The sequence below is a fragment of the Nicotiana tabacum genome, chromosome 15 (assembly GCF_000715075.1).
Source record: "Nicotiana tabacum cultivar K326 chromosome 15, ASM71507v2, whole genome shotgun sequence".
NCBI classification, from domain to species: domain Eukaryota; kingdom Viridiplantae; phylum Streptophyta; class Magnoliopsida; order Solanales; family Solanaceae; genus Nicotiana; species Nicotiana tabacum.
The window spans coordinates 68,520,837-68,547,366 of NC_134094.1; the positions used below are offsets into that span (position 1 = coordinate 68,520,837).

Sequence of the window (26,530 nt, forward strand, 5' to 3'; positions counted from 1 at the left end):
TGTTGGGGGTCTCGTCTGACTTGTATCCCTATGATATTGTGAGCCTGATGCCATTGAACTCTGACCTGGACCAGAATAGGTAAATTGATCATACCCAGGCCTCTAAAACTGTGGAGGAGCACTAGCTACAGGTGGCACCGAACTCCTCAAAGACTGGGTCCTGATACTACCTCTAAAGTCACCAGAATACCCTGCGAATCCCGCTCCCTTATGTTGGCCCCTATCCTGCTCCCTATCTGCCCTTTGCTGGCGCTTGTGATCCTCTAGTGTCTGGGCATAAACCTGAATACGGGAAATATTCATGCCCTCCACCAAGGAGGCTGTCGTGCACTCATTTATCAGATATGGTCCCAACCCATTCACGAACAGGTGCACCCTATCACTCATCTCGGCCACCATATGGGGAGCATATCTTGCTAAAGAATCAAACTGCATACTATACTCTCGCACACTCATATTACCTTGTCGAAGGTTCAAGAACTTATCAACTCTAGCTCGTCGTATCTCATTTGGCAAGTAGTGATGAAGAAAGGCCTCGAAAAATTCCTTCCACACAGTTAGAGGAGCGTTCAAACCCCTAGATATCTCCCAACTATCATACTAGAAAACCGCTAAGTCCCGTAATCGATAAGAAGCCAACTCTATTGCCTCAGTATCACTAGCGTGCATAACCCGAAGTGTACGATGAATCTGATCAATAAAAGTCTACGGGTCCTCCTTGGGGTCTGATCTGGTAAATGCTGGAGGGTCAAGATTAATAAAATCACAAACTATCGCACTAACCGGTTTATCAGCAGCACCAGTATTCTACCTCTGAGCCTAAGCAGCTGCCAATCTAGTTAACAACTGCACCGCACTACGCATATCGTGGTTTGTAGTTCCAGACGGAGGATCAGGAGGTGTTGGATCCCTCCTAATATCCTCTGGAGGAGACGGAGTAGATGAGGTATGAGACGACATCTCACTCTGAGCCTCACTTTGGCATGCTCTGGCTGGAGGCATCTGACTGGTACCCTCTCCCGCAATTGTATCCAGCCGTCTACTAATCGCTTGCTTCCTAGTCGAAGGTATCGCTGAAAGAAAACAAGGTGAATATTAGAGATGAACACTTACGACTCAACTCTACACACTATCAAGATTCAAGAAGAAGGTAACAACCCTAGATGTCATGTAGCCTCATGATTATAAATGTGGCGCGCTACACATCCATAATCAAGACTCTACTAGACATTGGCTCATAGACAACCCCTAGGAAAGACTTGCTCTGATACCAAGTTTGTCACGACCCCAAACTGGAGGGCCATGACTAGTTCCCGGGCCATACTTGCCGAGCACCGACGTACAGTTTATCTAACTTTTCTTATTATCTGTAAGGTCCAATGATGTTAACATAAATGGTAGAAATGAATCATAAACAACCAACAATGAAAGATAACGACATGAAAACATATAACATGGGCCGACAAGGGTGTCGTAAAGCTATATACAAAAAAAACCAGCCAACGAGGATATCCAAAACTATACATGAGATGACACATGTCTATGAGCCTCTAAAGAAACATAAATGCTGGACCATTGGCAGAACAGGGCCCCGACATACCCATAATGTCTATAACAAAAATTTATACCAAGACCATGGCATGTCCGGAGAAGGGATCTCGCCAATAACCGCTGAACTAGGCAGCCTATTGTGGTGGGGGAGCTGCGTCTACTTGTCTGTCAGGACCTGCAGCACGACATGCAGCATCTACAAATAAAAGGAACATCAGTACGAATAAAGTACCAAGTATGTAAGGTAGGAAGGCATAAATAAGAACAGTAATGTAAGCAGGGATAGAGAATATACGACCTCTAACATCCGAGTGCCTCTGAGGGCGACTGACATAAAATGCATGATACATATATATACATATACTTTTTAAAAACATACGCCTCTGTGGGCATCATAATCATCATATCATACTCGGCCGTAATAGGCTCGGTAAAAATATACCCGGCCATCATAAGGCTCCAAAGAATCATACCCGACAACGTGGAGCTCAATAAAACCCAACTGATCAGTGGTTTCACAATAGCTGCCATACCCGGCCAACTATAGTGCAGCTCAATAGAGTAAAATAGGTACATATATATAATGTATGCTAGACTCGTTGGAATCACATTATGGACCTTTCAGAGTGACATAAGGTCGGTAACCTCCGTACACGTTATTAGGACTAACTCTTCGTCTTCGTCATGGACCTTATAAGAATCAGGAAGTATCTCCATTACCTAAATTGAAACAAAATACAACTAAATTCCAGTGGTCAGATGCTTGTGAAAAGAGTTTTCAAGAGTTGAAGTCAAGGTTGACTACGACACCGGTGTTGACCTTATTGGAGGGTACGAATGGGTTTGTCGTGTATTGTGATGCTTTAAGGGTTGGACTTGGGTGTGTATTAATGCAACATGGAAAGGTTATGCTTCTAGGCAACTCAAGAACCCTGAGAAGAATTATCCAACACATGACTTAGAGCTTGCGGTGGTGGTGTTTGTATTGAAGATTTGGTGTCACTATTTGTAAGGGGCCCATGTGGACATATTCACGGACCATAAGAGACTTCAATATATCTTCAACCAGAAGGAGTTGAATCTAAGGAAAAGGAGATTGCTTGAGTTAATAAAGGACTACGACATCGACATTCTCTATCATCCGGGGAAAGCTAATGTTGTGGCGGATGCTCTTAACTGGAAATCCATGGTAGTTTGGCTCACTTGGAGGCACACCAAAGACCATTGGCCAAAGAAGTTCACCGATTGGCTAGTTTGGGGTTTGGCTTGTGGACTCTAATGAAGTTGGGGTGATTGTGCAAAATAGGGCCGAGTCATCACTTGTAGTGGAAGTCAAGACAAAAAAGTATGATGATCTATTATTGGTGAGGTTGAAGAAGGGGATTCATAAAAATAAGACTGGCATTTTCTCTTGGCACGAATGATGGTACAGTAATGTACCAAGGGAGATTGTGTGTTCCAAATGTGGATGGTCTCCGGGAATGAAACATGATCGAGGCTCATAGTTCCAAGTATTTCGTACACTCAGGCTCTATGAAAATGTACCATGATCTCAAGAAAGTCTATTGGTGGAATGATATGAAGAGGGACGTAGCGAACTTTATGGCTAGATGCCCAAACTATCAGCAAGTGAAGGCTAAGCACCAGATGCCCAGTGGCTTGGTACATAATATAGAAATTACAATTTGGAAGTGGGAGATGATCAATATCGCCTTTGTAGTAGATCTACCTTGCACTCCTCGTAAGTTTAATTTGATTTGGGTGATTGTGGATCGACTCACAAAATTAGCAAACTTCTTGCCTGTTAAGGCCACCAACACAGTAGAATATTATGCTCAATTGTATATCATGGAAGCAGTCAGATTGCATGGCACCCCAGTTTCTATCAACTCAGATTGAGGAGCGAAGTTCACTGCTATCTTTTGGCAAATATTTCCGCAAGGTTTGGGTACTCAAGTAAATCATAGTATAGCTTTCCATCCACATCGACGGGAAAGCAGAGCGGACTATACAGACACTTGAAGATATGTTATGTGCTTGTATTCTTTACTTCAAGGGTAGCTGGGATGATCATTTTCAACTCACATAATTTTCCTACAACAACAACTATCATGCCAGCATTCAGATGGCATCGTTCGAAGCTCTATATGGTAGGAGATATAGATCTCCCATTGATTAGTTGGTTTGAAGTCAGAAAAGCAGAATTAATAGGGCCCAACCTCGTGCATCGGGCTATGGAGAAGGTCAAGATCATTAAGGAACGGTTGAAAATCGCTCAGAGTTGCCAGAAATCCTATTTGAAAGTGTATCACAAGGATTTGGAGTTCTAAGAGAATGGTTGGGTATTCTTGAAAGTTTCTCCCATGAAAGGCATAATGCGGTTTGGGAATTAAGGAAAATTGAGTCCAAGGTATATCGGACCATATAGAATTATGCAGGAGGTTGGTCAAGTGGCTAATAGACTCGAGTTACCTCCAGAGATGTCCTTAGCACACCCGGTGTTTCATGTGTCTATGTTGAAGATGGTGGTTGGATATCCGTCGCTTATCATTCCGGTGGAGACTATTGAAGTTAATGAAGAATTTACTTATGATGAGATTCTGGTTGCCATCCTTGATAGACAAGTTCGAAAGTTGAGGAATAAAGAGATTGCCTCCGTCAAAATGCTATGGAGAAACAAACAAGTTGAAGAGGCCACCTGGGAGGCTGAGGGGGGGAAAAAGAGGAAATACCCTCACTTGTTTGTGTAACCAAATAGTTGCGTTTTAAAGAATGTTAGAAGTTTACTTCTATGATCTATGATCACATTTGTACAGTTTATGCTAGGATGCCCCTTTTTGGCAATGTAATGCTTATAATGTTATAGTTGGTGTTGTTTTCATGCATTGTTGTGATAAGAATATGTGGTTAGGGCTAGTTTCTAGGGCTCTCTGACAGGTGGATAGGCCCAATTACAGGGGAAACTCTGCCAAAATATTTGGAAATTTGGGGATTTAGCGAAATTTGAAACTCTTAGTATGTGAATGAAGAGTTAAGTCATATTGGGTGTCTATGGCAGACTCTAACCCTCATTCGAGGACGAATGATCCTAAGCAGGGGAGGATGTAATGCCCAGTAAAGCTCGCTAAGGACTTATGGTTTCATGGTGTCGAGGTAAGCTAATATGTTTGGAAGGTTGTAGATAGTTTTGCCGCGTTACGGATTTTCAGACTTGCAATGCATCGTGGGTTTGGTAGAACGAAATTTGCAGAAAATGGCATTTATGCAGTCCATTTTTTGATCGTGGATCGGTTTCACTGAATGCAGAAACCATCATAGATGGGATCAGGAGCAACTTAATATAGAGGGTAATTTTGTGGTCTAATGTGGGACCGCAGATTCGTTCCGCGGACCGCGTATACGTCGCATAACCAACATGGGAATTTTTGGAGGAAGATTTTGTAGTCAAATGTACAACCGCATAACCATTCCACGATCCACAGATCTATGGAGGATCTATTCAGACCCAACTCAGATTTTGTAGACCATTTCACGGTCTAGTTTGTTGACCGGACAACCTCTCTGCGATGCATTCCGCGATCCCGGATATGACTCGGAGGGTCATTTTTGGAAATTTTCTAGCCTGACTGTATTTTAATTAAAAGGTTTAAGGGCTTATTTTAGAGAGAGAATCAGACCATTTTGAAGAGAGGGGAGAAATTTGTAGAGAGCGAGAAGTTCCAAGTCTTCTACTCTTCTGTTCTGCTCAATCTAGGAGATTCAAGGGAGTTACGCTCAAGGTCTTCAACTAACCCGGTATGATTTCGTCCCTAAGCTTCCATGCAATGTTCTGTAATGGGTTGAAGTAAGGATTTTATTATGTTGGGGCTTATGGATTGGTGGTTGGAAGCCACAAACCCTCAATCACGAATTTAAGTGTATGTAAAGAATGGAGGATGTGATTCTTGAGGGTTGGAAGCAAATGGTTGGGCATGTATGTGCTGATGAAGGTTGTTGGGTGTTGTAGGGATATTGCAGATTGATTGGTTGCTTGAAAATTCATTGCAGAATAGATGGAATTCTATTATTGAACATTGTAGTCGATTTCGCATATTTGATGTTTGATGAAATGCCAAAAAAGTCTAAACCTATGAGCACTTTCCTAATTATGGATTCAATTTAACTATGTTTCTATAGATTTTGTAAGAGTAGTGGAATGTTGTAGTAATTATAAGGAAGCTTAATTAAAGTATGTTGGCTAAACCCCCTCCTTAGAATTGGATTCCATGATCTTTTTATGAATTCCAAGTATGGTTTGTTCAAATCATATCTGTATTGTGTTAAATTGCAACAAAGGATTGATGTATCAAATGCCTATCTATCCATGTCATGTCTCAATTTCTCTTATTGTATCATGCTCTCCTGTTGTAGTTATTTCCAATGTGTTTCGAGCTCTTATGTACTCATGAGTTTAAACTATGATTTTCCCTATGTTTTAAATATTTTAAATGCTTTATGATGATCCATGGCAAGCAAAGGAATAAAAGTATGAAATATGAAATGCAACCATCGTGCCAAGAATGAAGAATATTACGTATGGCCAAGAGTGCCAAAGAGGGACCTGTGCTCAACCGAGTTACCCCAGTCAAGCAAGCCTACAATATATATATATATATATATATATATATATATATATATATATATATATATAAAATATTTTTTTTGGGAGTATTGTTAGTCACCGAGGAAGGGTGGATTGTAAAAGCCTAAGCCCGAAACTACACGTGCAGGTATAGAAGTTAATTGAGGGACAAGATACCCTTTATATTTTGTTGATATTATTCCCCTTGATTGTGATGAATTGATAGCTAGCAAAGACCATGTTGACCCACACGACATTGTGGTGAGATGGCCTAGTCGATCGGGCGGAGATCGGATGCCATGCCGCACACATGGTGGTGGTATTGTTTTACTATGTCAACCCTCATACATTGGGGGAGAGGCTTAGCCAATCAGGGAGAGATCGGACTCCATGCCACGTGAATGGTGGTTACATCAGTACTAAGGATCTCCAACCTAAAATATTAATGCTTACTTGAAAGTTTAATTTATTTTAACTCGTCATTTAAATATTACTGATTTTTTTACTACTTCCATGTTTCTCTCCCTTCATGTTGCCATTCCATTCCATGAGAGGGTAGTTGGCCTTATATACTAGTACTATTCCATATGTACTAAAGTCCCTTTTGCTGGGAGCGTTGCATCTTTAATGGATGCAGTTGGTTCCTCAGCAGGCGGCACTGATCATTGATAGAAGCATACCTTCATCTCAGCTAATTTGGTGAGCCCTACTCAATATCGGGGCCTAGTGTCATTTTGATTTTCTACATTGTATTTTCAGTTATAGCCAGGGCCATGTCACCGACACTTCCATATTGTACTCATGTTCATTTAGAGGCTCCGAAGATGTATTGTGGGTTGTGTTTTAATTTGGGAAACAAATTAAAAATGTTGTTCAAATTGTCGGATGTTTCCACTTTTAAACTATGAACTTGTAACCTTTTAGGTAATTATCAATGAATATCCTTAAGTAATGAAACATAACGCTTAACTATTTCATGGGCAAGGTTGGATGGTAGGCACTAAGTAGGCTTGCTTGACTGGGGTAACTCGGTTGAGCACAGGTCCCTCTCTCCAAGGTCGGAGTGTGACAGTGTCATCCTACTTTGCATCATATTTGGATATGTCTTGTGAATCTTTGGATACTTCTATTTATGTGTCTACACTTGTTGGGAATTCTATTGTGGTGGATCATGTCTACCGTTCTTGTGTGGTCACCATTAGTGGCTATGAGACAATGGTTGATCTTTTGTTGCTTAATATGGTGGACTTTTATGTGATTTGGGTGTGGATTGGTTATATCTATACCATGTTATCATGCTATGATCGTGACGTTGTCTATGCCGGGATATCCAAAGTTGAAATGGAAAGGTTCATTAGGTCATATTCCAAATAGAGTGGTTTATTTTCTGAAGGCTCAATGGAGGGTTGAGAAGGGGTGCTTGACGTACTTAGACTTTGTTAGAGATGTTAGTGCTGATACTCTTATGGTTGATTCAGTCCCCATGGCGAGGGAGTTTCCAGGTGTATTTCCAGAAGACCTACTAGGCATGCCACCATATAAGGATATTGATTTTGGTATTGATTTGGCATCCGAAACCCGATAGGGTTTCATCAGGCTGATGTCTCACCTTAGGGTGTGATGATACTATTTGTGAATAAGAAAGATGGTTCCATGAGGATGTGCATTGACTACAGGCAATTGAACAATGATTTGTTTGACCAGCTCCATGGTGCTAGGGTTTTCTCAAAGATTGACTCGAGATCGAGGTACCATCAGTTGAAGATCAGGGCATCGGACATTCCTAAGAAGGCTTTCAGGACCCGTTATGGGCATTATGAGTTCTTGGTGATGTCTTTTGGTTTGACTAGTGCCTAGGCAACATTCATGAATTTGATGAACAGTGTGTTCTAGCCTTATTAGGATCCTTTGTTATTATGTTCATTGATGACATCTTCGTATATTCTCGTAGTAGGAAGGAGCACGAGCAACATTTGAGGACGGTGCTTCAAGTTATGAGTGAGAAGAAGTTATATGCTAAGTTCTCAAAGTGTAATATCTAGTTGGATTTAGTGGCATTTTCTGGGTCACGTGGTGTCTAGTGATGGGATGAAGGTGGATCTGAAGAATATTGAAGCGGTTCACAGTAGGCCCAGACCTTCTACAACCATGAAGATTAGGAGTTTTTTTGGTTTGGCTGGTTACTATCGTTTTTTTGTAGAGGGGTTCTTGTCTATTGCAAATCTATTGACTAAATTTACTTAGAAGGGTGCTCCATTCAGATGGTCTGGCGAGTGTGAGGGGAGCTTTCAGAAGCTCAAGACCGTTTTGACTACAGCTCCAATTTTAGTATTGCCCTCAGGATCGGGGCCATATATGGTCTATTGTGATGCTTCATGTGTTGATCTTGGGTGTGTGTTGATGCAAGACGGCTAGGTGATTGTCATCACGCCAATTAAAACCCCATGAGAAGAACTATGCGATGCATGATTTTGAGTTAGCAGCTATTGTGCACGCGCTCAAGATTTGGAGGCATTACTTATATGGTGTGAGGTGTATCCTGATCATTGGAGTCTCTAGCATCTGTTTAAATATAAAGATTCTAATTTAAGGCAGTGGATATTGTTGGAGTTGTTGAAGTATTATGATATAACTATTCTTTGTCATTCAGAGAAGTCTAATGTGGTAGCAGATGGCTTGAGCAAAAAGACGGAGGCTGTAGGGACTTTAGCATTCATCCCCGCTCTCGAGAGGCCTTTAGCTATGATATTTAGGCGTTGGCCAATAGATTAGTGAGATTGGATATTTTGGAGCCGAGCAAAGTCTTCGATTATGTTGTTTCATGCTCATCCTTGTTTGAGCACATTAAGGCTCACCAGTATGATGATCCCTATTTGCTTGACCTTAAGGACACGGTGTAGTGAGATGGTGCCAAGTAGGTGACTATTGGTGATGATGGTGTATTGCGACTTCAAGGTCGAGTCTGTATTCCTAATGTTGATGGTTTGAGAGAGTTAATTCTTGAGGAGGCTCATAGTTCATGGTATTTTATTCACCTAGGTATTACAAAAATGTATCGTGATTTGAAGTAGTATTATTGGAGGAGAGGGATGAAGAAGGACATTGTTGGTCATGTTTTACGGTGTTTGAATTGTCAACATGTCAATTATGAACATCAGAAACTGAGTGGTTTGCTTCAGAAGATTAATATACTAGAGTGGAAGTGAGAGCGCTTCACTATGGAATTTGTGGTAAGATTGCCACGGGCCTTGAGGAAGTTTGATGCCATTTGGGTCATTGTGGATCGGTTGACCAAATCGGCGCATTTCATTCCAGTTATGACTTCCTACACTTCAGAGCAGTTGGATAAGATCTACATCAGAGAAATTGTTTGCTTGCATGGTGTACCTATTTCCATCATTGCGCATGGTGGCACTCAGTTCACTTTGCACTTTTGGAGCAGTACAAAGAACAAAGTAAGAGACTCCAAAGAAAGCAAACTTAATTATAGATATGAAAGTTTCCCTACACAAGGGATGGTGTCACGACCCCAGTTTCCCTCTGTAGGATATCGTGATGGCACCTAGTCTTCTAAGACTAGGTAAGCCTAACACTTACTGAATTATTAGAAGTAATCAACCATCCACGAAGAATATGAAATAAAAATCTTATACAAATTTCAATTCCCAAAACCGGTAGTACAAGTCATAAGATCTACTGAGTTTGCTAAAAAGACCTCTAAATGCAATTGTTTCGAAAAAGAGAATAAACAGTGCAAATACAATAACAGAAGGTGACTTTGAGGCCTATGAACACAACATCAGGTTTACCTTGAGTCTCCACAGCAAGATCCGTATAGCTAGCTAGCGATTGACTGACTCCGAATTTCCTAGATCTGCACAAAAATGTGCAGAAGTGTAGTATGAGTACACCACAACGGTACCCAGAAAGTATCAAGACTAACCTTAGTTGAGTAGTGACGAGGGACAGTCAAGACACCTACTGGACTAGATAACCTGAACAAGTATAGGTATAGAACTAACAGAGTACGATATCTCTACAGAACTACGCATAATGACAACAATAATACGGGGCTTACGATAGGAAATAAAAGCAATAATCAGTAGCGGAACACCACCAGTAATAACACAGTTTAAATCCGGTGAAAAACAAATAAAGGGAAGACAAGTAGCAATTGATAAGAATAACGGCTTACGCACCAGGTTTATTCCATAATCTCCACGAGGTACCATACCTCTAAATATTCACAAGACCCTGTCCCACTTTGTGAACCCTAAACACTTGGCATCTTGTGCCCTCATTTCAACTAATAACTGTACGGACGACTCACATGCCACTAGATCCATTCTCACATAGAAGGCAAGTCAACGAGGGTGTATATAAATGCTCAATAATATCAGGAAAACATCTTCTTAAATCGATAGGAGTGATTAATAACGTGTATGCTTGTGCAAGTGTTTTGACACAGTTCAGGCCAACTAGTAAGTGTAGAGAAAATGAACAGCACGTAAGAATGTCCCCCATAATTTTCCACAAGATAAAACTCACGCAGGTAGGTATGCCACTACACAAATATCAGCAACAAGAATGCCCCCAGTCCATCACAAGTAATCACAGATCAATCCCTGACATAACCCACCTTGTCTCGCCATGTGCGCAATAATAAAGTAAATGCCCGCCTTGTCTCGCCACACGTGCATAATGATATTCCCACCTTGTCTCGCCATATGCGTAACCCACATATATAGCCCGCATTGTCATACCGTATGTGCACATATCAATAGTAACAATAGCATGATAGAAACCTCGTGCAACACAACAACAACCGCACGGCAGAAACCTCGTGCATCACAACACTGAGTACAACAACAATGAAAATAACACAAGAGTACATCAAGTAAATCAACTCAAGAGCTTTCGATCATAAAGAAACGGTAGGACGAGTTCATAAAGAATAAACACAATAGAGAATACTAGTCATAATAAGAATAGCTCAACAGGGAGTAATAATATGTAACAACGATCCCACAAAGTACAGTTCAACAACAAGGGAGATAACACGAGTCAATAATTCCAAATAAGGATCAGTCAACTAAGATATAGGATAACTAAACTTCTTTTAAGGTTGAGAAATTATGAAGGAGAAACAACAAATCCAATTAAGGGTAAGCAGCGAAAGGATAATCATAACCTCAATTAAGGATGAACAATTACAGAAGAGATAATTATAATTTAAATTAAGGAGAAGCGATTAGGGAAGGATAGCATGCCAATAGAAGAGGTAACAACTTCAGTTAAGTCACATAAGAGTCAAATAGGCAATAAGAGTGGATCATGAAGCAATTAATTCCAATTAAAACATGTAGAGGCAAAACTAGTAAATGGGAAACTTAATCATAACAAAACAACTTCATATTCAGTGAACATGAGGACATAAGAGCCCTAAAAGTCAACTTTCCACAAATAAGCCCGAGCACGTACTCGTCACCTCGCGTACATGGACTTCACATAACACAATTAGCATAAAAGACTCAAGTCCTAAGGGGTAATTTTCCCACACGAAGTTAGGCAAGATACCTACCTCAAAGAAGATAGACTGTTACTCTAAAATGAACTTCTCGAGTGAAATAACCTTCGGACGGCTCAAATCTAGCCAAAATAACTTCAAAGCATAAATAAAATTCATAAGAAACTATCCCGGATAATAAAACTTCAATCTTTATCAAAACAAAAAAATAAACCCAAAAGTCGACCCCCGGGCATGCACCTCGAAACCCGACAATTTTCACAAAATCCGAACACCTATTCCGATACGATTTCAACCATACCAAAATTATTAAATTCTGATACCAATTCGTCCCTCAAATAATCATTTTACATTTTGAAAGATTTTTTCAAAAATTCCCATTTTTCCTCAACTCAAAACACTAATTTAATGATAAAAATAAAGATAGAATCGTGGAATATAATAAATTCTACGTGAAGAATACTTACCTAATTGATTTTCTTGAAACACCCACAAATAATCGCCCAAAACCGAGCTCTAGAACTCCAAAAGTGTTAATTATGGCTAACCCTTGGAATAAAGTACTTTTATATTCTGTCCAGTGATTACTACATCGCAATCGCAGAATTTCAATTATGATTGTGAAGAGGAAATGGCTACTACCCGGAATTAGTGCTATGCAATCACGAATAAACATGTGCGATCGCGAAGAAGGAAATTCGGATGGCCCAAGAACTGAGCTACGCGAATGCGTGAAGCAGTATGCGAACGCGAAGAAGTGAAGTGCACACTTACGCGATCGCAGACAGAAGCATGCGAACGCGAAGAGTAAATATTATCTGCCTCCAAAAATCATAGTACGTGATCGCGGAAGAGCTGGTGCGATCGCGATGAAGTAAACCAGCAACCAGCAGAACAACAATCCAAAATCATAGAGGTCTGAAGCCCATCCGAAACACACCCGAGGCCCCCGAGACCCCGTCTAAACACACCAACAAGTTCCATAACCTAACACAGACTTGTTCGAGGTCTCAAATCACATGAAACAATGTCAAAACTAAGAATCGTACCATGAATCGAACTCATGAGCGTTCAAATCTTCCAGCTTCTAATACTCGCGCTGAAACCTATCAAATGAATCCGGAATGACGTTAAATTTTGCAGGCAAGTCCCAAATGACATAACGGAGCTTTTACAACTATCAGAATCACATTTCGACCCCGATATTACCAAATTCAACTCTTGGTCAAACCTCTTAACCTTCCAAAACTTCAACTTTTTCAACTTTCACCGAAATGCTTCAAATTACCCTTCAGACCTCCAAATCCAAATCCGGACGCACGCCTAAGTCCAAAATCACCATAAAAAGCTGTTGAAATCATAAAAACCCCACTTCGGAGTCGTTTACACAAAAGTCAAATTCCGGTCAACTCTTACGGCTTAAGCTTCTAAAACAGAAATTCTTCTTCCAAATTGACTCTGTATCATCCGATAACTGAACTCGGCCATGCACACATGTCATAATACATAATATGAAGCTGCTCAAGACCTTATGCCACCTAGCAGGACCTTAAATTCTCAAAACGCCGGCTGGGTCGTTACAGATATCTTCAACAACCCGTAAAGGATGGCTTGCCAAATTAGGGATGGCTTCGACAACCCGTGAGGGATGGCTTGCCAAGCTACACAAACAGTTAATTTTCTTATAGTCGCAAAAGTTTTCCTAAAAAGGAGCTGTCTTCACATCCCTTCAGGGTTGGATTGCCAAGCTACACAACTCAAAAAACTTTTGTACTATAACCAACTTTAGCTGTTATAACTCAGAAAACTTTTGTACTACAACAAGATAACTTTCTTAGCGTATTCCTACTCTATTTTCATACATGGACCGGCCTCTCTATCCATTCAAAAGAAACAACAAGAGGGAAATTTAGAAGAAATTCATATGTAATATATCACAAAGATTTACAACGGTTATAAGATGATCTTACAATTGCTACATTGCCTCCTTTATATAGGGCTAGGAGGTTATTATAAGATAAACTTATGTAATAAAATAAACCTATCTTATATAGCAAACCTATCTACAAGTGGGTCCCTATATACATGTGAAGGACCTTAGGCAAAGTGACTAATATACACTAAAAAGTTTATGAAAATATGTGAAAGAGGTGAGATGTACATGGTATAGCATATGGAAGTATATGGGAGGATTTGATGGCATATGAAAGTAGGGTGCTTCATGTGACAAAGCATGTGGAAGCATGTGAAAGTGGGGCCTGGATAATATAGAAATATGTGGAATTTTATCTTGGCATGGGTAGATGGGGTTTTAGGGTTTTTTGGTAGGTAATGTGGTATTAAGGTGAGATTAGCCGAGATTTCGATTCAAATCCTCATGATTATCTAGCATTGATCCTCTGGCTTTGTCTTCTAGGCATATTTTCAAAGATCTTGTGTAGTAACGCCCTGAGCTTAACGATCCTACTTCGTTGTGTTCCTTCTCCTTTCATTGAGAGATGTAATGCGTAACCTTAATCTGGAGATATCTTGAGTGATTTTGTCTTGGATGACTTCGTATGGTGTTTGGTATTCCTTTGCTGCTTCTCGGACCCTTTCCCAGTGAGGATGTGTGATGGTATAATTCCAACTCGCCCATTCTGTTAGCCATATTTCTCTTGGGATACACCTATTTTGTTGGAAGATAGTTCTATGTGCTTCACTATATTCTTATTCCATGTATAAAATGGATACGAGAAATTTCAACCAGAATGATACTTCTGCTTGTGACTGGACCTTTCCATTAATAATCTTCACTGGTCTGTGGAACAAGAATACCTTTGCCCTGTAGGAATCATTGAAATATTTTATCCAATATCTTCGAGGCTTGAACCATAATAGAAATACTTTAAGAGCAGGTTCAATGTTGTCAGAATCCTTGAAGAGGTTGCATTTGAATTCCATGAAAATATAATACTTATGGCCTAAGTACCAGAAAACCCATAAAAGTTCCTGGGGGAAATCCTTGGCTTGTGCTATGAAAATATGGCAGAATGGATATTCTGGATTGACCCCATAAGGCTTAAGAATGGATCCTTCATATTTCCGAAAATCCTGGAGCTCATAATAAGTTCTTCTTTCCATTATAATTGATGGATCAAAGGGATCCATGAGGTTGAACAACTCCGATGATGATCCGTTGGTTTTAATGAACTTGTTCTTGGTACATTTGAAAACATGAAGATCTGGTTGGTTAGCTTTTGTTTTGACTTCATCTTCTCTGGGGAAAAATCTCTTTGAGAATTCTTCTGGTCGAGACAGAAAATCTACGAGAATATTATCCTTTCCTTTTAGGTGCTTGACTTGGAACTTGTATGGAGAGAACCATTGGGCCCATCTGAGGATCTGAGGATTGGGAATAATTTGTGCATTTGTCTAGATAATCTTTGGGAAGGCCTTCATATCCATTCCTATCAGAAATTCTGTATGAATCAAGAAAAATTAAATTTCTTGATCTCATTCTTTACTGCAAGAATTTCCTTGAAAGTGGAGTGATAATGTTGCTCGACATCTTTGAATTTTCCACCGGCATATCCACATATTTTCCTCTGGACGTCTTTTTCTTCAAATAGAACAGTACTCTAACATTCATTGCTGGCATCAATTTGCAGTATTTTCTTACCTTTTGAAGGGATGTAGAGAGACTTGACATCTTTAGATATCTCCTTTAATTTCTTGACTGCTTCATCTTGTTTCTTTCTCCATGACAGGGCTTTTTTTTTAGCATATTTGTGAGCGGAGAAATATATGTAGAGATATTTGGAATGAAATCTCTTACATAATTTATTACACCCAAGAACTGCTAGATATGCTTTGTTGTAAGGCTGGTATCTAGAAATTTGAGCAGTTCCTGACATATATATGGTCCTGTATGCACCTTGGACAAAATGCATTCCGAGGAAATCAATCTCCTTTTGAGTAAGAACCATATTTTTTGCAGAGAGCATGATCCTATACTGTGTTGCCAGTGCCTCAAATTGATAGAGCAAGCTGGCATGTTCTTCCAATGTATCACTAAATAACATGATGTCATCAATGTAAACTAAATAGGTATGGAGGATGGGCTGGAATATTTTTATCATGGCTTTTTGAAACAAGGATGTTGCAATTTTTAATCCAAAGTGCATGACTTTCCATTTAAAATGGTGATCGGGAGTTCGGTGGAGGTTACTTTCTATTTGTCGGGTAGGATATCTATTTCATATAGATAATCATATTTTTGGACAAGGTTTTACATAGAGCAGGGGACATATTCATTTTTGCAAGGAAAGAGGATGATGGAAATGACTTAGACATATTTAGTAAATTATTCCTCCCTCTGAAAGGATGGGCTGGCTTTGATACCATAGTACAAAGAACAAAGTAAGAGACTCCAAAGAGACCAAACTTAATTATAGATACGAAAGTTTTCCTACAAAAGGGATGGCTTCAATAACTCATAAGGGATGGCTTGCCAAATTACGGCTAGCTTCGACAACCCGTGAGGGAAGGCTTGCCAAGCTACACAAATAGTTAATTTGCTTATAGTCACAAAAGATTTTCTACAAAAGGGCTGGCTTCACAACCCTTCAGGTATGGCTTGCCAAGCTACACAACTAAGAAAATTTTTGTACTATAACCAACTTTAGCTGTTATAACTCAGAAAACTTTCGTACTACAACAAGCTAACTTTTTTAGAGTATTCCTACTCTATTTTCATACATGGATCAGCCTTTCCATCGAGTATTGTGTTTCACCCTCAGATAGATAAGCAGTCTGAGCAGGCCATTTAGATCTTGGAGGATATGTTGAGGGCCTGCGCTATTGATTTTGGTGGCCAGTGGGATAAGTGTCTACCTTTAGCGGTGTTCACGTACAACAACAACTATCAGTCTAGTATCCAAATGGCTCTATATGAGGCCTTATATGGGAAGTGATGACATTCTCCAATTGGTTGGTTCGAGCCTGGTGAGGCTAGGTTATTGGGCGCATACTTGGTCCATGATTCTTTATAGAAGGTGAAGTTGATTTAGGAGAGACTTCGCACATCTCAGTCCAGACAAAAGAGTTATTTTGATATGAGAGCTCGTGATATGGCATTCATGGAGGGAGAGAAGGTTCTTCTTAGAGTTTCGCCTATGAAGGGCGTGATAAGGTTTGGAAAGAAAGGCAAGTTGAGCCCGAGATTTATTTTTAGTAGAATCCACTATGCATTTATCCTAGGGTTTTTTATATATATAAATGAAGCAATTACATCGACAGAGGGGGACATGGACCTTACCTCCAAACCTATGGTAGAATACCAATTGATTGTCCAAGCAGAACAATCAAAAGGATCTAGAAGCCTATGTGAAGTTAGACCTAAAGTGAGTTTCCAAATATCTATCCATATTTGATAGACATTTGGATAACAAAAGATAATATGAACTGATCCTAGATCAACTATACAATGTAAACCTATGTCAACTATGCAAAAGAGTTGGAGGGAGACCTTCCAATGATAATAGATCCCACATATAACAGGTAGGTACATCCATCCTATGAATAAGACAGTCTTCAGCATAGTTTTATCAAAGACTAAGTTGAAGATAGCTAACAAAAGGGAGCCTAGTATTGAAACAACATGTTGTCTCTATTTGTTGAAGCTAATAGAAGAGTCTGGGCATGAGGTACTTCCTGTGTGAAACCAGTGTACTAATATGCTTTGCACTGGGTGATGAATGATTGTTGTCTTTGTCTAGGGCAGAAAAGTTGAGTCAAGTTGAGCTGATGGCATTTGTAGGTTGGTTCTGCACTCCATATCCAACATTTGTGCTTGTATGTGTGTACATCTCTGCACCTGGAGGGTGATAGTAAGCTTGACAAACTGACCATTTAGATTTGAGCCCGTAGATCTGTCCAGTTTATTCATTGCTTAGGAATATTTGTGGGTGCAATTTGATTCCCTAAGCTATATATGATGATTGCCAGTAGAGAAAACTAGGATAGATAGGTTTGTACCCCTAGTTGTGTCCAGTTGGTTGCTCAGTTGGCTGGAACCTTCTGGTTGTTGTGCCATATCGGACAAACAGGTATGATCCCCCAGAAAAGTGTATTATGTGATCCAAAATGGCATGTTGAAGTTGGCATTCCCAATATGATTGGTGAAGTTTCAACAGAATGAGCACTTGAAGTGCTGATACCACACATTGAGAATTCACTAATGATCTAGGCCTACCCTTTGTACCTACAAAATTCAAAAAACAAGTTTGAAGTAAGGGTTCCCTTTTAAGTTTCTCCTAGAAGACAAAAGGAAAGTGTTCGGCTCCCAGATATTTGTTTCTACAGACTATGATCTGCAACATTGTGTTTTCCTCTTTCCTCTGAGTTGCTCTCAGATTCTTGTGAGTTGTGAGAGTAGAGTTAAGAGAGGTGCTACTTCTTGGGAGCAAGTCTATGGTATCATGTGTTGTTCTCTGGTAAGTACATAGTGTTGCATCTAAGCAATTACCCAAATTGTGACATGCTTGTAACCTTTGATGAACTCTCAGCAGGATGAGCATAGAGATTACTGATATCACATGCTGAGAGTGAATCAAATAGTTGAGCCTTCCCCAGGAACAATTACCTGCTAAGAGGAAAAAGGAGTGAAAGATATGTATCTTTTTGTCCTCTGTCCTTGGATTGTGAGTGTGCAACACTATTCCCAAGTTCTGGTGGATTCTGAGATTTGGTGTGATATGTGAGGTGCTTGCTATAGAAATGAATTGAATCTCCTGGGGGTGAGGGTAGATCTTAGTGTGTTTGTAGTAATGTTGAAGTGGAGTAGGGCTATTATAAAAGGCTGCTGAGATTGTCTGATATTAAGGTATTGTGCTGGTGATTGTTGGTGTGGTATATTCAAATGCCTGCATCGAAGGTTAGCCGTATGTAAGAATTCCAGAGACCACCACTCATTATAGTATTGAAAGACCTCCAACAGACTGAGCACCCAAGGTGCTAATACCACACCTTGGAGGCCTATCAATGCTATGAGTGTGTCCTTTGTACCTGCACATAAAAGCAAACAGATTAGTGAAAACCAGACTGTCAAGAGCTGTTGCAATTTCCTACTCATGAGATGTTTCATGATGTTCACTTGGACAGAGTGGTATACTCCCCTTAGTTTATTTTTATCTACCATAACCATGAGAAGTGGTGGAATCCAATTGTGGTGGTGTAATGATTCTTTTAATATTTTTGTGTCTGAAAGCAAGGGTTTCCAAAAAATCTTGCTGGATTTGGCCCCTGATATGAGGAGGTAGATGTCACGACCTAAACCGTAGGGCCGCGATGGGAACCCGGTGCCTTACTCAACCGAGTACGAACGTAACATATCTTTCTTATCATACCATCATGGGTAAGTGGGCCAGAAGGGCTGTCATGAGATAACCAGAATAAAACATAAGGGAATACCAAACATAGGATGACCCAACATGATATATAAACTTATACATATGACATACGGGCCTATAAGGCCAACATGATCATTTGTACACTCGAACCATAGGCCGACAAGGCCATACAAGTATCCATATACATGATCTTTGTCTACAAGCCTCTAAGAGTACATAAACATCATAAAGGTCGGGACAGGGCCCCGCCATACCAATTAATATATATCCAAATCATACTGACCAAATAAGTAACTCCGGATCAAGTGGAGTACACCAACACCTTTCGCTGAGCTGATTGCCTACTAGGAGGACTGTCAACTTGTCTATCGGGACCTGCGGACATAAAATGTAGCATCCCTAGGCAAAAGGGACGTCAGTACAAATAAAGTACCGAGTATGTAAGGAATGAAAAGCAGTATATAAAAGACATGAAAGAAACATGGAGTAAAGGAATCAACATGTAAGTCTGAATAGCTCTGTGAATCATGAAACATTTATAATGTCATGCATATGCGCATAAATGTGATATTATGCATCGGTATATGCGTACATAACATCATCAAGCCTCTGAGGGCATCCCATCATATCATCTAGGCCTCTGTGAGAAATCATCAACGTATACTAGCTGATCAGGTGGTGGTGTGTATATAACACCATAACCTTTCCCCATACCCCATATACATATAATATACACGTATATAATGTCATCTGGTCACGGGTCAATGTACATGTATAAATGAATGCAATGCATAATGAAGTAAGTCAATAAGATCTCTCGGAATGTCATAAGATCATTATGCCTTCGGTTAATATCGTGGAATAAACTTTATCAACTTACGTATTTTTTGAGACCCATAAATAGAACGAAACAGCCCACAAAATAGTCACTACAAGTTGAATAACTCGAACTCACGGCTTCCGATTACCGTCCCACGAGTTCTTATAATTATTGAACGAATTTATCTACTTTTATAGCCAAAAACAATGGATGACATAGGGCAATATACTTACCTTATTTGGTGAATATCTCATCTTCTATCTTGGTTCTTCAACCCTTAGGTTTTCCTCCAACTAGAACTTGAAAAGAAGAGAAAATCATTTAGGGTTTTGTGTTGAATTTTTGGGAAAAGTTTGTTAGGGTGTATCTCTGATTTTTTTTATCTATAATGAGTGTAATATCTGAATGAAATCAGCCCTTAAAAGGGCTCTTTAGCCGACTCAAACTAGAAACTTTTTGGACATATTTCGTCCTTTCATTTAAGCAAGAAGGTGACACACCTACTTGTCACCTATGCAGTTTGTGCAGTCACGCAAAAATGCAAATATCTATCTACTTCAATGTCGTATTGATGAACAGTTTAATGCATTAGAAACTAGACTCATAGATCTTCCATTTGGTGGATCATCCCATTATTCTAAGTATATTGGGAGAAAAGTGCATCTATATTTGACCTAATTTTCAGCACATTTATGAATGTAACTTATGATGACCTTTGCCAACTTTTGTTCCACAACTCGCTTGACTTCAAAACGTAATACACGACTATCATACGACTAAAATAACTCATAACATAACCTCCTTATCATGCTAAGAACCCTAGTATCACCCCAAAAGTACATGTTATAACATTCCAGTTTGTCGACATTCGACAAAACTTATTTTCTTCGACTTGTTTACCTTCTAAGTCTTTTAACCCTCTTGATACTTGTTATAAATGATCTTAAAGATTTGTACCCTCTAATGTAAAATGATTAACTTACTTTATTTACTTTTAAAGATGATCTCATTTCTGAGCTCACATTAATTGACTTATGATGTACTCTCACGTACGAAAACGTAGGTTGTAACAGTAGATCAGAAGTGTTGGGAAAGTGTGCTAATGCATTGAGATCATGGCTAAGTTTAGAAAATTAATCAGTAGGGGTATTGAGTTCTCTATATACATGGGAGTACATTATCTCCGAGCCCGAGGTTTATTGGCCCTTTGATGTGTTGGAGAGACTTGGCGAGGTTTCTTATAGACTTTCTTTGCCTCTTAGTATTTTGAGAGTTAATGTGGTGTTCCATGTTTCTATGCTTCAGGGGTGTCATGAAGATAGGTCACATGTTCTGGACTTCAGCACATTACAACTGGATGAGAACCTAGTTTTTGAGGAAGAGTCGGTGGCCATTTTGGATAGGCAGATTCGAAAGTTTAGATCTAAGGAGATTGTGTCACTAAAGGTTCAGTAGAAAGGTCAACCGGTCGAGGAGGCAACTTGGGAGACCAAACATGATATACAGAGCAAATATCCTTATCTTTTGGCATTTCAGGTATGATTCTAAACCCGTTTGAGGACGAACATTTATTTAAGAAGGGGAAAATGTAACGATCTGGCTGGTCGTTTGTGTATTTGAGCCCTATTTCCCTATTTGATGTTTCTAGTATATGTGTTTGTGACTTGCAGGGAGTGTTAGTTTGGTTGCAGGAAGGCTTTGGAGTGAATTGGAACACTTAGTTCTACTTTTGAAAGCTTAAGTTGTAAGAGTTGACCACGGTTTGACTTTTGTGCAAACGACCTCGAATTCATGATTTGATGGTTCCAATATATTTGTATGGTGATTTTTGACTTAGGAGTATGTTTGGATTTGGATTTGGAGGTTCCTAGAGTGTTTTGGCTCTCTTTGCCAAAAGTTGGGAATTTTGAAGGTTTGGAAAGTTTACTAGTTTGACCAGTAGTTATATTTGATGTTATTGTGTTCATATTATTGTTTCGAGATTTGGAATAGGTCTATTTTATCGTTTGGAATGTGTGTGCAAATTTTGGTTACATTCCGAGTTGGTTAGGCATGAATCAGACGCTTGGTTGTGAATCTTTGAACTTCTTGAACTTGAAGGCATGCTACATGTGTTTTAGTGCTTGATTTGTAGGTTGTAGATGTTATTTTGATGTTTTGAGCTTACGAGGGAGTTTGTATAAGGTTTATATACTTGTATGGATGTTCGCAGTCGGGCCCGAGGGGCTTGGGTAAGTTTTAGATTGGTTTTGGATTGATGTTGGAAGTTGGGAATTTTACTAGTGCTGCAGACATCGCATTCGCGATGTTCTACTAGCATTTGTGAAGTCTGCATTTGTGAACATTGTATCGAATTTGTGATATGTGGCTGAGAAGGCCAGCTTCGCATTTGCAAAGCTGGTGTCGCAATTGCAACATCCACTTTTGCGAAGGGGGCTTCGCATTTGCGATGATTGTTTGCATTTGCGAGGATCCTGGCCTCATTTGCGAGGTATGCTACTCAGGGACATAGTTCGCATTTGCGAACCTTTTCAGGAACTTACGAGGGTAGCATTTGCGAACCCCTTGTCGTAAATGCGACACCTACAACTGGTTTTTATTTATGAATTTAGGGATTTAGGCTCATTCTCCCATATTTTGAACCCTAGACTTGGGAGAGACGATTTTGGCTTGGTGTTTTCCATACAAGGCTTTGGGGTAAGGGATTTCTACACATTTCTTGTATTATTTCAAGAATCCATATGGATTATTAACACCCAAAATATGGAATTTTGAGGGAAAATTGGGGATTTTTCCTACAACTCAAGAAAATGAAAATTGGAGTTTTGAGCTATGAATTTGGACTTGGTTTTGGAATCTAATCACATATCGTGGGGTTATGATAAGTCGGGATCTATCCCTTGACTCAGGTTTTGACCATTTGGGCCGGAGTTGACTTTTGTTGACTTTTTGGGAATTGAATACAGATTAAAGCTTTATTGTTTGAAATTAATTCCTATATTGTTTAACGTTATTGAGTGTTTTTGGCTAGATTCGAGTCGGTTGATGTTGATTAATAAGGGAACGTCAATTTTAGAGAGTTGATTTGGGCTTGTTGAGTTAACTATCTTGCCTAATATTGTATGCGGGAATTACCCTTCGGATTGGACCTTTTTATCTATTTGTAATATAAGTAAAGAAACGTATATGCGAGGTGGCGAGTGTATATGCGGATGCTATATATGAAAAATAATCGAATTAGACTCTAGGTTTATACATGTCTTAACTTGATTGTGTGCTCTTTATGATACATGTGTAATCCTTTATATGACTACCTGAGTTTATCCTTTCATGCTAGAGATCATGTTTTAGGATTATTATCTCCTAATTAGCCAAGATGAGCATTTGTGGAATCATTGCCATATTGATTTAGTTGTAGTCATGTTTTACATCTTGAGAACACATTCGCATTTTATTATTATTATTATTATTATTATTATTATTATTATTATTATTATTATTATTATATTTCGTGCACCGTATTGATGACTTGAGAGCATTTGTCTATTTGAGGATAAATTATTATCTTGGACTGTTGTGATTTTTGCACATATGAACATGTTGAGCAGATTGGGTTAGTGTTGGTACGAGGTCTCTTCCATGCGGATATAGTGATGTGATGATATTGTGGCACGGGGTCTTTGTCGTGCAATTATGATGGTATTGTTATTGTTATGGCACGAGGTCTTTGTTGTGCGACTTTTATTAAGGCACAAGGTCTTTGTCATGCACTTATTATTATGGCACGAGGTTTTTACCGTACAACGTGTGAATATGGATTCATCCCCTAGGGTTGCCATCTCATCATTCTCTCTTATGGCGTACACGCAGATTGTGGTACCTTGACTGATGTTGTTGATTATGTTATGGAGACGGATGATGGGAGTTGAGTGTAAGGGTGGAAGCTTGGCCATTCAAGTGAATCCTTTATGCCTTGTTGTGCATTTTGACATACTTTATGTGAATCTTAACGTGATACTATATGCCTTTGTTATTGACTGGTGATTTGATTGTGAAGATTGATTTACCTGTGTTGAGTTGATAACTCATATTTTGTTGAGTTGATGATATTACATCCGGTTATATTCTTGTTGCAAGTTATTATGTCTATTACACAATTTCTTTGATTTGTGTGTATCACATGATTTGAACCTCGTCACCACTTCACCGAGGTTAGTCTTGATACTTACTAAGTACATGTTATCTCGTACTCATATTATATTTCTGTACATTTTTTGTGCAGACCCAGGTGTTGGCAGGAGTGGACTTAGGGAGTAAGTTTATTTGCTGACTGAGAGGATTCAAGTTAGTACATGGACACTGCAGACCCTTGGAGTCCCCTTCCCTTACTTTGATACTGTTACTTTTACATTCAGAACATTAATGTACTTTCGAGATATCTTTATGTATTCAGTTTAGATCTCAAGACTCTGTACTACCTAGTTTTGGGAGTTGGTATTATGTATTACTGCTTTGGCTTATGTTGATCACTTATTCCACTATTTATGATAATTCAGACATATTATATCTTGTCTTATTGATTTGATAAAGTTAGTGTGTGGCTTACCAAGTCATGGAGGTTAGGTTCATCATGACCTTTCATAGGATTATTAGACCGTGATAGTTGTTGCTAGTTTTGCAGTAACCACCTCAGCATGTTGCTAAGGGAATCTTTTTCCTACTCCAAAGCTTCTTTCTCAATTTGTCTCAAACTGAGATTTTCAGTCATCGAGGTCCATAGTCTGTTGGACAATAACTTTCTTGTACCAAGTAATCCTTTTCAATAACTTAGTGCCAAACCAAATTGCACTACAATATCAAAAGAAGAATACTAAAAATTTAAGTATAAGTAAGCACAGTGCTATATAAAGGAAAGTAAGGAAATATACCCAGAGGATGGAGTGGACTATGTCGTTGACATGTCAAGCAGTAGAATGAAAGTTCAACTTTTTCTTTTCATGAGGGCTAGTTAGTTTCTTCAACCAATAGGCAGCCTGCTTGGGGCATTTCATGAAGTTGATATCTTTAGGAACATCAACCACAACGCGGCAGATCCTCACCTCCGTAGTTCGGACATCCTCGTCCCAAGTAGAAACATTGGAAAGTGGTCCCGAAATAAAAGAAGAAGGGGGAAGCATAGAATTTTGAACTTCAAAAATTTAGTTCTCATCAGTGGAACCACCAAAACCGGCACCGAAACTGGCATCAAACAAGGCTTCAACTGACTCCATAGTGCGGGATTAACTTCATCAACATCGATATCAACTTTAACCACAACAAAAAGGGCTATCTCAGGCTCATCAACAAGGTGAAGTTGTGTCTTAGTGGGATTGACTAGGGGGATGGTCTAATCACCTCCTAACTCAACTTGTTTTTGCTAGATCTAGTTCTCTTCTTGAGAGGACTAACAGGTTCATCTTCTCACTCGGAGTCATGTTTCTTTGATTTTCCTCTTCAAAGCAGCAAACTTTAAAATACACTCCATGGGCTTCATTAACCACAAGCCTATCAACCGGAACTCGAGGTTTAGTTCCTCGAAATCCAGATCTTGCAAAAACACAATGAAAGATCATATACGGAAAGGCAAAACAATGCTTATATTTCAAAAGAGAAGGGGGATTACCATGAGTTTTTACTCTCCACCCAAAAATTTCAGAAATGTACTTCCAAGTTCTCTGATTTATAGGTGCAAAAGATAACATTTATGTAATCTAGCCATGGAAATCACGGACTTATCCAACTATTTCCATGGTGGCTATTAAAAACAATTATACATACATAATCGTTACGATCATAACAGGAAAAAGTGGTCCTGGAAAAGTTAGAAGGAACTTAAAAGCGTAATTCCACTTCTCAGGGAACAGATGATCACCGTGCTCAATCAGTTCTCAGGTGGGAACAACTACGAATCTACTATACCACCCCCGATCATGATCATCTTCATGGTCAACAATGACTTGTTTACTATGAGCGTTAAGGGTAAACGCCCTTGCGGGGAAAAGCTTTGGAGAATAAAGACAAAGGAGATGACAGAGAGTGAAGTTTACCGAAAACAAATTCGATAAGAAACAGAGACATGCTATAATTCTCCAAACTATCGAGCCTATTTGACATAAGCAGACATTGAAATGATGACAGAACTCCTCAATCCCTGGTTCAATTGCAGGTTGGAACCCGAGAGTAAATGGGTACGTATACACAAATGAGTAGCCTTCGTGTTTACTGGTTATTCGTTCATCATCTTGGGGAGCTTTAACAGGGAAATTTTCTTTTCAATGGTAATCTTCTTAAACAATGGAAATATTCTTGATTTAATAATAGAAGGGTAATTATTTGCAAGATTGTTACGACCACCCTTCTAACTAACTTTCTCGTTCCATTGAGCGCAGTCAGCAGCAAAGTTGAATTATTTGGGTATATTCTTAGACATTAAGGGTTCGGCTAAAGGCAGTGAAACATCCTCCAATTTATCCTTCTCTTTATTCTTAAAAAAGGACCTCGTAGTATAGGAACCTACTCTACTCACCATGGAGACAAGACTGCAAAGTCTTCCTCTTCTTCTCCTACACCTATATGGGACT

General features: G+C 39.3%; 1 protein-coding gene across 1 annotated transcript; it reads left to right on the top strand.

Annotated features, from left to right (window-relative positions):
- The first annotated feature begins 3,983 nt into the window (after nt 1-3,983).
- LOC142169663 (uncharacterized) lies at nt 3,984-4,301 on the top strand. Its single transcript, XM_075231560.1, has one exon. It carries the CDS (start codon nt 3,984-3,986, stop codon nt 4,299-4,301), a length of 318 nt encoding a protein of 105 aa, XP_075087661.1.
- The last annotated feature ends 22,229 nt before the right edge of the window (nt 4,302-26,530 follow it).

Bases quoted from the DNA above. Each gene is read 5' to 3' on its own strand.
- LOC142169663 (XM_075231560.1), top strand. From the start codon at position 3,984: ATGCAGGAGGTTGGTCAAGTGGCTAATAGACTCGAGTTACCTCCAGAG.